We start from the raw sequence: 17,470 nt of genomic DNA on the forward strand, positions 1-17,470 counted from the left end.
CAGCCGTTAACGAATCGCTCCTCACCCTCAGCTTGAAGGCTTTCTTTCCTCCTTTGACCGCCGTGTCGTCGAAGGAGAACTCGTTCTCTCGGATGATGGCTCGGCTGTCTTTGTCCCCCGTGTACGTCACCACGTAGAAGTCGGGCGCCCACATCTCGAACTCCCTCTCCCAGTTGATGATGGTGGAGAGCGGCGCGCTGACCAGGAACGGACCTTTAGTGTGACCCTGAAGGGAACACGACGGACACGAGATCAGGGACGCCGGACTTCAAGGTGTCCACAAAAAAAACACGAAATACGACCGCGTACCTCTTTGAAGAGCGAGTAGAGGAAGACGATGGTCTGGATGGTCTTGCCGAGGCCCATCTCGTCTGCCAGGATGGTGTCGGTGCCCTGAGCCCAGGAGAACCGGAGCCAGTTCAGACCCTCCAGCTGGTACATGTGCAGCGTACCGCCCGTCGACGTGACGAAGTCCGGCTGCTCCTCGTATTTTATCGTAGGCTGGAGGGACGATACGAGAAATAAAAAACTATAACTGTCAAATATAATGATGGTTTACGTCAAAATCAATTCATTAGTAGTATAGACTTAAACAATAAAGGCCCTGAAATTGTAAAGAGAAACGAGTTTACAAAATTCATACTAATAAAATGTATACAATATAAAAAATGGTCTTGGTTCGCTCAGTATGCAGTAAATAAAGCATGTTATAAAGAAAATAACTCAACAATGCAAAAATACTCCAATAAGCGTTTGATAAAATAAGAGTTTGTGTGTTTGTGTGAACCTGCAAGACTGAAACTAAAGCGACAGTCGACTCACATCAGTGACCGGCGAGGCCGGAGACTCGTCTTCGTCCTCTGGGTTCTTGCTCCTCATCCTCCTGGGTTTGTCCGGGTCCTCCTTCATTATGGCGTCCCTGTAAAACACAAAGTAACCGCTGAGGCCGCATCCACATAAAAGCAGACTGGATCCTCTGAGGAGAGATGTGATTGGTCGACACCATTTGGAGACATCCCATCTTTGTTCCTACCTGTGTCTCCAGTAGCTCGCCTTGTAAATTGCAAAGTCGGGGATGTCCAGGTCGTCTCTCTCCCAGGTGCACTGGTCGTAGGTCAGATCCCTCCACTTCACCAGGTAGTGGTACGTCCCCTTCTTGTCCACACTGGAGGGAGACACGTGTAGTTACGCTGAACGCTGCTACAGAGAACCGAATGTCTCTCACGCCTTCTTACCTGTGGTTGATGATGCGGTGGATCATCATCCACTCGGGCTTGATGCCATATTTGTAGTATTTATCCTCCATGATGGCGTACTGGGGGTCTTTGGCCCTCCGCTTCTCGCTCTTTCCCACGCCGTTCTCGTCCTCGCCGCCCGAGCCGTAGTCCAGGCTGGGCGGATCGTCCATGTCCGTCTTCCTCTGGTAGTTTCGATACATCACCGAATGGAAGATCTCCAGCTGGAGGCATAAAGAAATAAAGCGTTTTGCAATGTGTACATCTTTAATATATATATAATATCTAATGACTGAAGAACTAAATCAGTGGTTCCCAACCTTAAAAACGTAGCAACCAACAGTGACGTCAGGGGAAACTACGCCCCGCCCACCTATCAAACAGACACGCCCCCCAAAGGCCTAATTTCTAATCAATGACGGAATTATTTTCTAAACAAACTGCCACAAAACAAATAAGAAGGAGGGACTTTAGCTAACAGCACCATAAGAACTTGTGGGAAAAAAATGATTGACTTTGTATTTAATAAGAGAAGTTGAATGGGAGTCTGTGGAGCCAAAGGCTTCTTGGAGCAGACCCCTAGTGGCAATCAGTGGTATTGCAGCTTAAAGCACTTCCACATTGTCGTCACTGTTCAAACCCGAAAGTTGCGTCCACTTGTACATAAAGTCTTAAATTTTACGTTCTTTGATTGCTTCATTCATTTTAGAGCTCAAAAAAGAGGAGACAAATGAGAAAAATATATACATACATATACAAATATACATTATTTTGTGTGATTTTTAGTGATTTGTATAAATCTGGTGGCCCAAACACTGTCGATACATTTAGTGCAAGAATGTCAAACAGTTTACAGCTTATAGTGAAGAATGGAGACGGCTGGTTTGATGTTTCCGAACATCCCTCCGCCGATCTTCTGCGTCTCACCTGCAGCTCGGTGATCCAGGTGCAGTGCCAGTACGACTGCGCGGTCAGCTTGACGAAGAACTCCCTCTCGGCTCTGCCTTTCATGGGCGGCGGCGGCGGGGCATCGGGCGGGGCGTCGGCGGCGGGCGGGACGGGAATGGGAGGCGGCGGCTCGCCCCACCGCCAGTGGAGGATCTTCTGGACGCGTCCTTTGATTGGCGGACACTGTGGAGGGAGAATATATTTACAGATCAGATCTAAACACGCTCGTTTACATCGTCAGACACAAATACACACTGAAGACGAGAGGAGGGACGGACCGTGCACCGCGGACACAACCACTCTCCGTTGGGGATCTCCGGCAGCGGCGGGTTGAGACAGTGGATGTGGTAGGACGACGTGCAGGTGTCGCAGCACAGCAGCTCCCCGCCGTCTTTACACACCCGGCAGAACTCCATGTGGTCGTCGTCTTCCTCCTCCGCCCCGGTGGGGACCCCGACCACCACCTCGGATATCACTCGGTCCTCGCTGTCCTCCTCAAAGTCCTCGAAGTCTTCGTCTTTGGCTTCCCACTGGATTCCCTCCTTTTCCTGCAGAGCGTAAACAGAAGTGAAGATTTAGCTCAAGGAAATGATGAACCGTCGAAGAACGGCATTTTTATGCCTTTATTTATGGTTGGCTGTAGAGATGTCAGGTGACAGGGATCCTGACCGTGAGACCACCAGGGCACTTTGGCTTTTTGGACAAAATTAGCTGTCGAGGTGAATCCAGGCTTTGATTTATTACAGTCTTCAGTATGAATGTGACTGAGAGGCATAAGATGAAGAGAAAAGAGGAGTGTGAGTGTGAAGGAAAAGTAGAATAAAGGTTAAAAAAAGAATTAATCTAATTCATGTAACATGTTTGTCACCCATATATCTGCTCTGCTATCCCTGTGACCGTTAATATAAATGTAAATGAATGGATATAAGAAGTTTCCCATCTTCAGATCTGAAATAAAGCTTCAATATCTGGAAGACGTAGAGCAGCTAAAAGTGACGAAAGAGAGAAAGGAGATACTAAAACTGTGATGGCTGATGGATATTTGTTTTCCTGTGCAGAGTGAGAGCAGAATATGGATCGTTTATTGAGCTTCTGGGGCCCATTTGCAAGAATCATGAACACCCAGATCTCAGAGCGGTTCCATGAGATCAGGTTTCAGTGCTGCTTCCAAAATGCAGATAAATTCACAATGAATACAGCGTTTTGTTTTTAATGAGAAATATTCACAATGTGTGAAAGAGGAAACTAAGTCTTGGATGTTTTGTTTTGGCCTAATATTGTTTTTAATTTCTTAAATTTAGTTTTATTGCTTAATGTGTTTGTTTTTTGTTTTTATGGCCAATCTGATTTGTTTAATACAGTTTAATGCTGCATACAAATGTGCCACATAGATGAAGCAGATATATTTATGGAGCAGCTGGTTTCATCGTGTCCAATCTATCAGTGTTACTGTTTGTCAGCACGTCAACAAACATCATTTTCAGGCAGAAACTCACATCTGCAGCTGACAAACCCGATAATAAATCTGAATAATCACCAGATTAAAGTTTGTCTCTCTTCATCACCGACTTCTGCACACTTTCTATTTCTCTCTCCTCCTTTCTTCCTCTTTCACAACATCAAAAGTCGGCATCATTCAATAAATTCTGCCAGCTGAACAACTTGAAAGACACAAAAATCGCATGAAAATCCTCCCACAGCGACGTCGTCAACATTTCATTTGCGCTGTTACACTTCAGCTCATCTAACTTGTTTTTTTCACCAGATATTTGGGTGTCATGGCAACTTCAAATCAGCACCACTTCAGGTGTCTGTCTGGGCAGGAGTGAGTGCGTCTGCCAGTCAGACAGTTCTCACTTCTTAGATTTGTGATGCAGCTACAAAACCACTTCTAGCTGTTTTTGTTTTTCCCCTTCCAGGTTTGCCGGCGGCTGCGTCGCCCTGCAGATAAACACGGGGACTAAAGATGCAAAAGCAGAATCACAAAACAGATAATAACAGGAACAGCTGTGCTCCCCGTGTTTGTTGTACTCACACAATGCGGGCAGCTCCACTTGCCCTCGGGGGCCTTGTCCAGCTCGGGCTCCAGGCAGACGAGGTGGTACGCTCGAGGACAGGTGTCGCACAGGATGATCTCTCCGCCCTGCTGGCACACCTCGCAGTAGTCCTGGTGGTCCGTCTCGTAGCCGTCGCCTTCCTCGTCCCCGGGGACTGGAGGACAGAGATAGAAACATGTTCGTAGAAACGACCTGTCGAGACGCTGAACGGTTTCACAGTCCGTCTGCAGAAGATGTGTTTCTCTTTGCAGTTGTACATCTCACAGGTGTGACGGCACACGTACGCCTCAGTTTCAACCCATTCAGTCGTCTACATGCACACAACGTGCACACAACGTGCACACAACGTGCACACAACGTGCACACAAACACGAGCTGGACGGGAACTTTTAGGCTATTAGTGTATTTCATTCCATTTTAAACTCATAACTACAGCGATCCTGTCAAAACACGAGTGACCTGAGTGATGCTTTTGAGCACAGTGTTGAGTTTTAACCCTGAAAACATGCACCTACACTTTCTGTGCTGATAAATCAAGAGTGAGTCTCTGTGTCTCAGCGAGTCGGGCCGTTTTGTGTCTGTCTCTTTAATGACCCTCTCTTCTGATCGGCTGCCTCTTTTCTTGGAGTAACGTACGTCCAGGCCAACCACAGGTCATTGTTGGTCTGGTAGTTTTGCTAGCTCAGCGATATATTTTACAGATAAAAGGTTGGGACAGCGTGCCGCGCCGAGGGGCGGACATATGACGTGAGGGAGAGTTCGTGACATCACAAATTTACTGAAGTGAAAACCGCACATTTCCCTGTGGACTCAGTGTTTTGACACGTCCACTGGTTTTAAATGGCACCAAGATTCTGCTTTACAATAAAAAAATAAAAAAATGAATGAAAAATCTGAATTCATGCAATATGGGACCTTTAAGAACAGAACATATCTCTGAAATAAAGCTGGAAATACCACCATCCTGCGTCTCTGTTCATGTCAAGCAGTAAAGACCAGCCAGGTTAGTGAATGTAAATTGAATCCTTTTGCATTCACTGCCTCGAATATTCAAACTTTGAAAGATTTAAACTCAGAATGAAGCCAAACACAAATCTTTCTGCAGAGAATCTTCTACTTGTCTGAAAACGAACTTTTAGATTTGAGAAAGTTAAAAGTTGAAACAGGAGCCGAACATTTAAGGAGCACACAAGCGCTTACTTTTCTTCTTCTTCTTGGCCGGCCGTCCTCGCTTGTTCTTCTTCACTCGGCCGGAGCTGTCGGAGCGAACGGAGGAGCTGTGAACGCTGGAGTCCTCCTGCTCGGACTCCTCCTCGTCCGGGTCCTCGCTCTGACACGAGAGGGACGCCGGTTCAGGGCAACAAAAACAGCAGGAAAACAACAGGGTGCTTTTATTCCTCTGTTTCTACTCACTGAGCAGCTCTTCTTCCTCTTGGCGCCGATAGGCGACAGTTTGATCCGGATGGGTGCCATCTTTTTAGCCTTGGCCACGGCTGAAGCCTTTTTCTTGTCTTGAACTCGAGGACTTTTACTGCGCTTCTTATAGCCGGGACCTGGACAGATGACATCATCCCAATAACACGAAAACAACAACATAAGACAACATCTGTTCACTGGACAGAAGATATTTCTCTGATATGTTATAATGTAAATTACGATAATATCTCTGAAACATCTGCTCAGATCTCTGCTTCAGGAAACTACGAACAAATAACACACGAGCTGAAGGAGTACAGGTGGATGAAGGGCCGCCGACCTTTGCCCTCTTTCGTCTTTGCCTTTCTGACGGGCGGCGGCTGCGGAGGCGGCTCGGGCGACGCGGTCGCTGCGGAGACCTGCTCGGCGACAGCGATGGCGGCGGCAGCGGCTGCCGCGGCGACGGCGGCGGCGTTGCCTTTGAAGGGGTTGTTGGAGCTGAACTCCCTCCACTTGGCCCCCAGGATGGTCATCATCTTCGACATGGGGATCTTCGGGTTCTTCTTGGCTATCATCGGCCTGCGAAGGAAAAAAAAAAAAAGACACGTCAGCAAAAATGCATAAACTTTCACCTTCGTCTTAAGAGCTGCATTCAGAATGTGGTTTGAGTTTTCTATCAGATATTAAATGAGCTGCAGACGGTGCGGCTGAGTGCGACTTAATGTTATCAGGTATGAGTCAGCCGCCGACACCGAGGCTCGGCCCGCTGCTGAACGACTAACACGACGAGCTGACGTCGATAAAGACTCGGCTGCCAACAGGAGGGCGAGTCACAGAACCCGACCCGATCCTCCTGGATGAGTTAACATGCTGCCGGTCACAGTCGGACCTGAATGATGATGCACAACACGGTTGGTCAAAGTTAAAGATCCATTAAAAAAAAAAAAAACTGGAATCCAGAACGCAACACTTTTTATCATCACAGTAGAAACAGAATATAGATTTAATGATCTGTTTCGTACAGGAACAACTCCAGTAGAAGTAAAAGGTTTCATTATTCAGTCTACGTAGTTTATATTATAACTTACTGTATAGATTGTGTATGTATTTGTTCATACACAAGTCTTTTTAAATTATTCTATATTATATTACTTTTCTATCTTTTAACTGCTGTGACGAGTGAGTTTCTCCACTGTGATGAATAAAGTCTTATCTTTTCTTTCTTATCTCATTTTAGTATTCAGAGGCGGAGGTGCGACACTAACAGCTGATAGTTCTCGTGGACATGTGACCGTGAAGATGAGTGTAAACAGAAGCGAAGGCCGACCTCATGAACTGGCTGAAGGCTTTGTAGTTGGTGAGCTCCCTGTAGTCCTCCTCCGTGAAGGTGTGGTCTACGTCCTCCAGTCCCCACTCCTTCGCCAGCTGGGCCGACGTCTTCTGCTCTATCGGCTGCTGAGAAACAAAAACCACCGGTCAGAACCAGCAGCCCACTTCATTTTACAATCCACAAAGCGATTTGTTTTTACCTTCGTCGCCTCCTCCTGACCGCTCTCTCGGTCCCCGTCGTCTTTTTTCTTCTTCTTGGTTTTCTTCTCCTTCCTTTCTTTATGCTTCTTCTTCTTCTTCTTCTCACCGGAGCCATAGTCGCTGACGACGCTGTCCGAGTTCTCCCCGAAGTCTCGCTCTCTGTCCGAGTCTCTCTCTACATTGTTGTCCTGCGGCAGCAGATGAGAGAAAAAAAAACAAATTAAGACGTCAGTTAAAAGTGAAAGAAATAAAGACGAGCCTCACGAACTCACAATCTTCTTGCGCTTCTTCGCTTTGGCCGGTTTGCTCTCTTTGTCCTTCTTCTTGGCGTCCTTCTTCTTCTTCGGCCGACCTTTCTTTCTGAGCGGCACCTCTCTGTCTGATATCTCCGGCTCTTCTTTTGACAAAAGGAAGAGACGGGAGTTAAAGGAAGAAAAGAAAAAAAAAGACGGATATCGGAAATCAGCTAAACAATAATCTTCTGAAAACACGTCCCAAACAAACCGGCTAATCCCTGCTGAACAGAATTACACACAACAGAGCCGGCGTGATCGTCTCAGTGACCTCTGACCTTATCTGAATCGTGACACATGCTGAATTAGATACAGCTCATCAGAGGGGCTGTAAGTAGATTTGACAGCTGGTATTATAGTATGAGAATAATTGGTTTATGGCGATGCAAAGGGTGATATCACTTTTTGTATACATGAAGTGTTTGATGCTGAAAATCACTCCAAAAGTTTCCAATGAGTAAAAAAAAAAAATACGGTCGTATTTTCATAAAACTTTTCATTTTAGGGAAATAAATAGTTTTATAAAACCTCAGTCTCAGTGTAAAATGCATGAAGTGATCTCTGCTTTCATGGAGCATATGATGTTGAAAAATGTCAGGCCAGTTATTCCCCACGGTATCTGGGCAACATCCCAAACAGGGAAGGCAATTTAACCTGCAACCTGACCTGGCCTTGGAGCTGGAGAGAGAAAACTCGGAGACGGCAGCCTGCAGCTTCAGAGGGAAAAAGCATTGAAGCAGAACTAAAATATGGGCTGCGGTCTCCGCGCCAGCCCGTTTGATAGGCTCTGTTTGGGTCTCGTTTTATTGTCTGCCTGCCTTTTGTTGGTGCGCGCTCCCACCCGCAGCAGCAGCAGCCTTCCTCCACCTCCTCTTCCTCACCCCGCTCTCCTTCCCCGGCGTATCCGTGCAGCGCGCAGCCGCCGAAGGCACGCCGGGGGGCGGCAGCAGCCCGCACGCGGGTCTCGGTGATTCGGAGGCCGCCCCGTGCCGGTGAACTGGAACGACTTATTTTCCCCTCCGCTGTTATCCCCACACCGGGTACCCCGACCACCGCTGTGACCGCTGCCAGAGGTCGACAGGGGGTTACGGTCCTCGACGGGAAGCCTGACACACATTTTTTTTTCTGTCTGGCACGACGACGAGCTAATTAACCCTCAAGACAAAGCAGCGGCTAAAATATCTGTACCCTGGTTTTCCCCTTTGACAACCCCACGGCGACTTTTTAAAAACGTTTTTAATCACATCCAAACCTCCAAAAATGACCTTTTTATGAACAAACTGCAACATTAAGGCTTCGCTGTTTCTGCCTCAGTTTGGTTAATCGAGCTCGACTTTACTTCCACTGCAAGTTCAGTCACAGAAACTTCCAGAATGTCACGCAGCCAAACATCATTTAACAAAAGATCAATTCTGCTTATTGTTTGCTTAAATGGGGCTAAACCGCTGCAGTCAAAAACGAAGCAGAATCTCCTTACTGCATATTTGAATTCGGCTAATAATTAAAGTGCATGTTGTGGAAGCTGAGCAGTCACACCTGGATGTCCTGCCAGCAGCATGCAGCAGCGTCCTATCCGGACCTGGCACAGCCACGATGGGGCAAGTTCGTGTCACGTCTCACTCCACGATTTCACACCACCACAACACGGCTTTCATGTCTGCACAGCATCCTCTCCTCCCCAAATAAACACACGGAGCCTCCGGCCGGAGGAGAGCATGCTTCAGGGCGCCCTCACCACCCCGCAGACCGAGCTGTTCTCTCCGTGTCCGGCATCCAGGAGGATTTAAAGGACCACAACAAAAAAACAAAAAAAACACAAAGCTGCAACTTTTCATGGCGGAGAAAGTGAGCTTACAAACCCAGCTGTGGCAAGTTAGTTTAAACTTTGTTAGGGGGATGTGCTGTGGAGGTGATGAGGAAGTAAGAGTATGTGTACGTACACACACACACACACACACACACACACACAACAATAGCAGATATTGCGATTTTTGCATTTTGTTGCAAAACTGGAGTTGTGTTTTCAAAGCGCGCTCCCGTCGCCTTCCCTCGGAGCTGCAAATATGGCCCCTCCGGCAACATCTGAGCTGCAGCAGCTGGAGAGGTTTTAAGGTGGTGCAACATAGTTGTTGTTGTTGTTGTTGTTTTCAGAAAGAAAAAGAAATCTCAACTGTTAGGTATGTTTCTTTTCTGCGCTGCGCGCGCGCCCGGGTCCCGGTCCGGTCTGGTCTGTGACCGTCCCTGGACGCGGAGAGGCTCAGATATGGGGGGGCGACCTAACCTGCGGCTTCTCAGCGACTTCTACCAGCCGCTTCCTCCCCAGGACCTCCGCTCCTGTCTTTAAGTGTGTTGTTTATCAGCGCGCTCTGGACTTCTCCTCCAGTTTGGCTGGTGTGTTTGGTGTTGTCCTCCTCTACTGTACCTGGCGCGGCTGCTGCTGCAGTTTCAAGAGGCGCCGCCGGCGAGTTTATGTCGCTTGCGTTCTCGTCTTGGTCCCCGTCGTCGTCTTCTTCATCAAAATCTCCTCCCTCGGAATTAACCACCATGCCCTCGTCTTCCTCACAGGACCGGAGAGGAGAGGACATTATATTCCTGTCATTGGATCCGTCCTGGTATTAAAAAAAAAAGGCGTATTCTTGCCCGATTATATGATATTTATTTAATATTCAAATCGGCACAGAAAAAAGTGGGGGGCGTTTTGGAATATTTTACACTAGGCAGAGCAACAAAGATGGCCGCCCTCTTATATTTATTTTTTAACAACCCCCCCAATAAGAAAAAAAAAAAAAAATCCCCTTACATAAAAAATGGCTGACTATATTATTTCAGAAGCACCCCCCCTCCTCCTCCTCCTCCTCTCTCTCTATCTCGCTCTCCGTCTCTCTCCCTCCGCGCGCCCCCTCCCTCCTTAAAAACGTACACATTGTTACAAGAAAAAAAAAAAAAAAAGGGGTGTGTGACTGCATGTAAGTTACATTGTTACTTGTTTGTTTCTTTTTCTGTCTCCCCCCCCCCCTCCCCCTCCCCCTCCTCCCCCTCCTCCTCCAAGTCGGGATCAGTCACGAATCCGACGACCCGCCGGTGTCACTGTCACTTTGTCAGATCACACCAACAACTCTCTTTCTGCATTGCAGAGCTCGACACAAATCTATCAAATATGGCCACCTTATATTCTCCAGGAGCCCCCACCGCGGTGGAGAACATTATTTTGGAGCAGCAGCAGCAGCAGCAGGGTTGTGCACGCGCGCGCGCGCGCGTGTGTGTGAGTGTGTGTGTGTGTGTGTGTGTGTGAGTGTGAGTGCTGGGGAGGGATTGAGAGAGGGGGGTTGGGAAAATCTGCCGCAGCCATGCCCAGACTTACATCAGATTGTATTGCTTAAAAATTAACTACTTGTGGTGGGGATGGAAACTGTTCAGGATACCAGAAGAGCTTTTTCCCCTTTTTATGAAAGCAGCGGATGAAACCGCTCGAAGCCTCCGAGACAACAGGAGGTGTGAAACCGGCAGCTTTTTACTGTTTCTGGAAATCCAGAGAGTGATGATGAGCAGCAGCTTCGGTCGGATGGCGGGGAGGCCACGAGAGAGCCGGTAGCCCGGCCGGCCCTCCGAGGAGCCACGGAGGAGCCACGGGGGAGCCACGGGGGAGCCACGCCGGCCCTCCGAGGAGCCACGGAGGAGCCACGGAGGAGCCACGGAGGAGCCACGCCGGCCCTCCGAGGAGCCACGGAGGAGCCACGCCGGCCCTCGGGGAGCTCCTGCACATAAAGGGAATTTAAATTTCTGCTTTTTTTAACATTCAAAAACTCACCAGGACACCGAGGTCCACTAAAAGGCAAAATGTGTGAAAGAACAAGTAAATAAAAAGTGCTCCGCATGCAGCGGAACGACACAAACAGATAAAGACGTGGCTGATATTTTGGTTTTAAAACATTTAGGAAATAAACAAACAAAAGGCCAAATATTCCCTCCGAGTCCATTTTAAGTAACGAAGAGGTCTCAAGGATTAAAAGCTCTGCAGTTTTAAAAATACTGAATTCACTTCAACTTTAAAAGTTCAATCTCAACGAATCAGATTTAAATGTCGTCGAATGACCTTCAGAACGAAACTGAAGCTATAAAAAGTGACTGAGGAAATGTTTTGGTGTCATTTTATTCACTGATGTGACTAAAGAGCCACGTGAGCAGACCTCAGGGGTCAGAGGTTACCACAAGGTCAAGAGGTCGTCTGATTCATCTTGACATGTCACGGTGGGAAAATCACACGTATAAATAAAATATACGACATCAAATCCCATTTAGCTGTTTTTATTTGAAGGTCTGACGTCACATCTGTTATTTACGATGCAACAACACCGGTCTGTTTCTGGAGGGTGTTTAAAATGACTTATATTTATGTTTGTTGCGACCTCTAGTGGCCGGAGTGATTAAGGAATACTAAATTAAGTAAATAAAGGAGGTCGGCGTATTTAACGTACTTTAATGCCGCTTACGTATCGGAACGAACGCAGTTATTTCAACCCGAACTACAATCTTCTCAGAAAAACTACACAACGTAATTATTGTTACCATGACGACGAAGTTCTGGGTATGTCCGTCGCTGTCACTCGGCAACGGTCAGATTAGCTCCTCTTGTCGTGAAGACGTGTCGATCCAGCAGAGGGCGCTGAAACGCTCGAACACCTTGTTTTGGGATTCATCGGCCGATCGCAAGCAGGAAGTACTTCGATTAAAAAAATAAAAACAAATAAACTGCTGCCTGGACAAAGTGGTTGCTTAAATGAATAAAGCAAACTCATAACTATGCAGTAGTTATCAGATCAGAACTTATGACATCACTCTCTCTCTCTCTCTCTGAGGGCGTCGCCACGGCAACGACTGGATGTAAACACGAGTCTCAGAGACGCCTCGTCTGCTGCAACAGGTGTCAGAGACGCTCGGCAGACCGGAGGAGGATCCAACATCTGCCAACAGAGAGACACACAGAGGGTGTGTGTGTGTGTGTGTGTGTGTGTGTGTGTGTGTGTGTGTGTGTGTGTGTGTGTCACTAGAGCCTGTGGCCACTGAGGTGTCTGCTGCTGCCAGATGGAGGCTGGTGAGATGGTCGCACAGGGTGTGTGTGTTTGTCATGTACCCTCAACCACAGCATCCGTGTGTGTGTGTGTGTGTGTGTGTGTGTGTGTGTGTGCGTGTGTGTGTGCGTGTGTGTGTGTGTGTGTGTGTGTATTTGTAGCCATGAGTATCCTGCTATGCGACTGCATAAAAAAAAAAGGGGGGGGGGGGTGAACCTAGCCAGGACTCTGGTGTGCTGCAGGCCCTGACACACTGCACTACTGTGCTGTGACCACCCCTCCACCACCCCTCCACCTCTCATCCCCCCCCCCCCGTGTCCGTTTGGCAGGGAGACATGTCGTGGATGAGAGAGAAAAGCCCCCCCCCCCTGCCACCCGTGCTCCAGCTAACCCAGATTTTATGCAGTGTGACAGAGGAAGACGTCGGCTCCATTCAGAGCTGAGCTGTCTGAACTGAGGCGACCCGGAGAGGACACGGTGCTGCAGTAACAGGACCGGGACGGGACTGGAAACAAATCCCAACAAAGTATAAGCTGTGAGGTTCTTTTGTCAGGATTTGACTCTGTTAAGTGTCTTATGTTGTGATTTTGCCCTCGATAAATAAAAAATCATTTAATTTAAAGTCAGAAGTGCTTTCAGTGAACATCACGTCTGATTGTGTTAAAGTCACTCGAGGCTCCAATGATGAGCTGCTTGAGTTTCATCCGTGTTTACTTTGCTGTAAATTATTTTATTGTGTTTCCGGCGAGTTCTCATCTCTGCACAAAAAACACAAAATCACTTTTTTCTTGTCGATAACTGAATTATTGAACTCATTCAAGCTGCAACGTGTTAAAGAAAAAACAACCTTTGGCAGAACTGGCCACTAAAAGCAGATGAATCGCTTCATGTTGATGTTTCCTGAAACGCTGCTTTAGTGATGACAAGTCTACCTTTTATTTTTATTTTTTATGCTGCGTGGGAGGCAACAAATAAAAAACAAATCACCTGCAGCTGTGACACGGTGACGTCACGGCATCCAGTCCAACCTTTAGTGAAATCCTTCCTCCGGTCCGAGTGACAGCCGGCAGGAAGCAGAGCTGACGAACCTTCCCGTGAAGATGAGAGGATAAACCAGGAGTCTGAGGAGAGGAGAGGTCACAAACATGTCGGCCGATCAAATACTCTGTATTCACTGTGGAGATCAAGTGTTAACAGCACGTACAGGAGTTCAACTCTTGTTTTGTTTACACCATGTTGTTTTTTAAAGTTGCAGTAAAATCATTCTTCTTTAAAGATCTGTATCTCGTCGCATCGTGTCCTAACGACATCGTCTGTGTGATTTCGTAACATGTTTGGTTTCTGCATTATAATAAGAGAAAAATAAAAGAAGTACATGTTGATATATATTTATTTATTTACATTTGGGAAGCCAGTGAAGAAAGAAAAACACCACAATAGTAACTTTAGTTAACTTTTACACTGCATTGTTTTTAGTAGTATTTTTGTATGGGTGGTATTTTATTTTATTTTTTTAAGTGAGAAGACAACTTTTCTTTAGACAACAGATGACGTGATCATCTTACTGATGATCGCTCATCTGGCAAACAACATAAACTGAGGTCAGATTAACGTCTCAGTGGTTTTACCACAAAAGTAAAAAGGTTTTCAAAATGTAATATTAAAACATTTATATACAATATGTTTTCAAAAAGTTGATCTACATGACTGTAACGACGTGAGCAATACATTTCTTGTGTTCCTTTATTTTTTATTATCATACTAATAACTTCATTTCCAAACCTGAACTGTATTTTATGGTCTCTGTCCCTTTAAGAAAAAAAAAAACAGTACATGATGTATTTCCGGTTTTAGCTGGTCCGTCAGTGATATTGCTCCGTGAGCAAACGTAGGAGAAGAAGAGGAGGTTATGGCAACAATGATTGAAGAAAACGGTCCCTCGTCTCATGTATGTATTTCTCTCAGTAGTTAGAAAAAAATATGAAACAGCTGTTCGTGCTGTTTCACGTGTCATAAATAAAATAATGTGTAATTCAAACGTCTTTCTACATTGTCGAGGCTGCGTTAGCTGGCGGCTAACAGATTAGCTCTTGACATCTGATCTGTGTGCAACGTTAACTTCACCTGATAATATTTATCTATCTATTAAATCTATTCATCTAAATATTTATCTATCTATACTATTCATCTAAATATTTATCTATCTATCTATTCATCTAAATATTTATCTATCTATATTATTCATCTAAATATTTATCTATCTATACTATTCATCTAAATATTTATCTATCTATACTATTCATCTAAATATTTATCTATCTATACTATTCATCTAAATATTTATCTATCTATACTATTCATCTAAATATTCATCTATCTATACTATTCATCTAAATATTTATCTATCTATTAAATCTATTCATCTAAATATTTATCTATCTATACTATTCATCTAAATATTTATCTATCTATTCATCTAAATATTAATCTATCTATCCTATTCATCTAAATATTAATCTATCTATCTATTCATCTAAATATTTATCTATCTATTAAATCTATTCATCTAAATATTTATCTATCTATACTATTCATCTAAATATTAATCTATCTATCTATTCATCTAAATATTTATCTATCTATACTATTCATCTAAATATTTATCTATCTATACTATTCATCTAAATATTTATCTATCTATACTATTCATCTAAATATTCATCTATCTATACTATTCATCTAAATATTAATCTATCTATATTATTCATCTAAATATTTATCTATCTATACTATTCATCTAAATATTTATCTATCTATACTATTCATCTAAATATTAATCTATCTATCTATTCATCTAAATATTTATCTATCTATACTATTCATCTAAATATTTATCTATCTATACTATTCATCTAAATATTCATCTATCTATACTATTCATCTAAATATTAATCTATCTATATTATTCATCTAAATATTTATCTATCTATACTATTCATCTAAATATTTATCTATCTATACTATTCATCTAAATATTAATCTATCTATCTATTCATCTAAATATTTATCTATCTATACTATTCATCTAAATATTTATCTATCTATACTATTCATCTAAATATTTATCTATCTATACTATTCATCTAAATATTAATCTATCTATCTATTCATCTAAATATTTATCTATCTATACTATTCATCTAAATATTTATCTATCTATACTATTCATCTAAATATTAATCTATCTATATTATTCATCTAAATATTTATCTATCTATATTATTCATCTAAATATTTATCTATATACTATTCATCTAAATATTTATCTATCTATACTATTCATCTAAATATTAATCTATCTATATTATTCATCTAAATATTTATCTATCTATCTATTCATCTAAATATTAATCTATCTATATTATTCATCTAAATATTTATCTATATACTATTCATCTAAATATTTATCTATCTATCTATTCATCTAAATATTAATCTATCTATATTATTCATCTAAATATTTATCTATATACTATTCATCTAAATATTTATCTATCTATACTATTCATCTAAATATTGATTTCAGTTCAATGGAAACATACAACAACTAAACGACAGCAAACTCAGATATCTGTCGAGATCTTTGACTAAAATCAAATTTTCATTGATTCATTTTATTGTCTGAATATAAATATTGTGATGTAATAAATAAGAAATGCAGCTATTTCAACTACTTCATTAAAACATGTACCTTTTTTCATTGGATTACTTTTTCTAACAAATGCTTTAAACATTAGATGAGAATTTATATTTGTTTTTCAATATAACTTCAAATAAAGATTAAATTAAAGATTAAATGTACCTTCAACCCCAAAATCATGATGAGTAATGATATAATTGTCAACAGATTTTTTTTTGATACTGGTTCATGAGTAAATAAAATAGACTTTTATAATCAGATTATTATTTTTTTTTTTTGCTGAGCTAACTAATTAATAATTATCGGCCTGTCCTTTCTGCCATGTCCTCACCCAGGAGCCGTCCCGAGTGTCCTCGTCGTTCCACGCGAGGCAGAAGCTGGAGGGGCTCCTGAACAAGAACATGAGGATCCGCATGACGGACGGCCGGACGCTGGTGGGACTCTTCCTCTGCACAGACCGCGACTGCAACGTCATCCTCGGCTCGGCTCAGGAGTTCCTCAAATCCACCGGTAGGAGAAGAACAAAAAAAGTAGTTTTCTAACGCCAGACAAATATTAAAATGTTAACAAAACAAAAAAAACTACACTGGGAATTATAAAAGAACATTTAACATTTAAAAACTCCTCTAAATTGGAAGATTCATTAGTTTTCCTGTTTGACCACAGAAACCTCCGTCTGACCCAAACAACTGACCTGTTCTCGCTCCGTCCTCAGACACCTTCTCGCAGGGCGAGCCGCGGGTCCTGGGCCTGGCCATGATCCCCGGACACCACGTGGTGTCCATCGAGGTGGAGGCGGACAGCCTGGACGACACGCAGGGATTCTCAGCCAACCACTGACCTCTCACTCGGTCCTCCAGACACCTCCTCCTCCTCCTCCTCCTCCATGTGACCGACTCCCATCCAGACGGATGTGAGGCTGCGGCCCCCCGAAGCCCCGAAGAAGAAACGGGACATCTTCGCTCGGAGGACTTTACAAAATCGGTCGCTGAGCCTGGACAGACGGCGACCGTCCGCGTCAGCGTTTCTGGATGTCGCTGTTCCCTCCGCGACTGGAAGAGAGACAGATGTGCAACACAGCGAGAGGGGAGATAATGTGTGTGGGCAAACAGCTGGATTTCAGTGTTTGTGTTTTCAAATAAATTGTTCTATTTGACAGGTTTGTGTTGCCGTTTTATTAAGTTATATATATTAAAAAAAAAAGGTTCGTCTTGCTATATTG

At 43.9% G+C, this 17,470-nt stretch overlaps 2 protein-coding genes and 1 long non-coding RNA gene across 6 annotated transcripts in view; 2 read left to right on the forward strand and 1 right to left on the reverse strand.

Moving 5' to 3' along the window:
• The window catches only part of chd3 (chromodomain helicase DNA binding protein 3), a 28,578-nt gene extending 18,249 nt beyond the window's left edge, over positions 1 to 10,329 (reverse strand). Inside the window, exons 1-15 of one of the 4 annotated variants that reach the window (XM_069169859.1) lie at positions 9,902 to 10,329; positions 7,459 to 7,580; positions 7,186 to 7,374; positions 6,984 to 7,111; positions 5,997 to 6,235; positions 5,654 to 5,793; positions 5,441 to 5,570; positions 4,219 to 4,394; positions 2,462 to 2,731; positions 2,163 to 2,366; positions 1,236 to 1,459; positions 1,034 to 1,165; positions 823 to 919; positions 310 to 501; positions 26 to 226 (exon numbers count right to left, since the gene is read on the reverse strand). In XM_069169859.1, coding sequence (XP_069025960.1) covers positions 26 to 226; positions 310 to 501; positions 823 to 919; positions 1,034 to 1,165; positions 1,236 to 1,459; positions 2,163 to 2,366; positions 2,462 to 2,731; positions 4,219 to 4,394; positions 5,441 to 5,570; positions 5,654 to 5,793; positions 5,997 to 6,235; positions 6,984 to 7,111; positions 7,186 to 7,374; positions 7,459 to 7,580; positions 9,902 to 10,064 — 2,607 coding nt within the window. In that variant the 5' untranslated portion in view covers positions 10,065 to 10,329. Of the gene's footprint in view, positions 1 to 25; positions 227 to 309; positions 502 to 822; positions 920 to 1,033; positions 1,166 to 1,235; positions 1,460 to 2,162; positions 2,367 to 2,461; positions 2,732 to 4,218; positions 4,395 to 5,440; positions 5,571 to 5,653; positions 5,794 to 5,996; positions 6,236 to 6,983; positions 7,112 to 7,185; positions 7,375 to 7,458; positions 7,584 to 9,901 lie in introns of all 4 variants that reach the window. The other 3 variants (XM_069169860.1, XM_069169861.1, XM_069169858.1) reach the window with 3 other exon arrangements.
• On the forward strand, positions 9,130 to 13,930 carry LOC138210609 (uncharacterized). Its single transcript, XR_011179267.1, has 2 exons — positions 9,130 to 9,411; positions 10,935 to 13,930. It is a non-coding gene; the product is annotated as an uncharacterized lncRNA (long non-coding RNA).
• Positions 13,931 to 14,397: 467 nt separating this feature from the next.
• naa38 (N-alpha-acetyltransferase 38, NatC auxiliary subunit) lies at positions 14,398 to 17,404 on the forward strand. Its single transcript, XM_069169880.1, has 3 exons — positions 14,398 to 14,496; positions 16,584 to 16,758; positions 16,964 to 17,404. The coding sequence occupies exons 1-3, from the start codon at positions 14,458 to 14,460 to the stop codon at positions 17,086 to 17,088; spliced, it is 339 nt and encodes a 112-aa protein (XP_069025981.1). The 5' UTR covers positions 14,398 to 14,457; the 3' UTR covers positions 17,089 to 17,404.
• Positions 17,405 to 17,470: the final 66 nt, after the last annotated feature.

The sequence above is a fragment of the Embiotoca jacksoni genome, unplaced genomic scaffold (assembly GCF_022577435.1).
Source record: "Embiotoca jacksoni isolate LCO1_2020_lvr unplaced genomic scaffold, fEmbJac1.0.p SCAF_47, whole genome shotgun sequence".
NCBI classification, from domain to species: Eukaryota; Metazoa; Chordata; class Actinopteri; family Embiotocidae; genus Embiotoca; species Embiotoca jacksoni.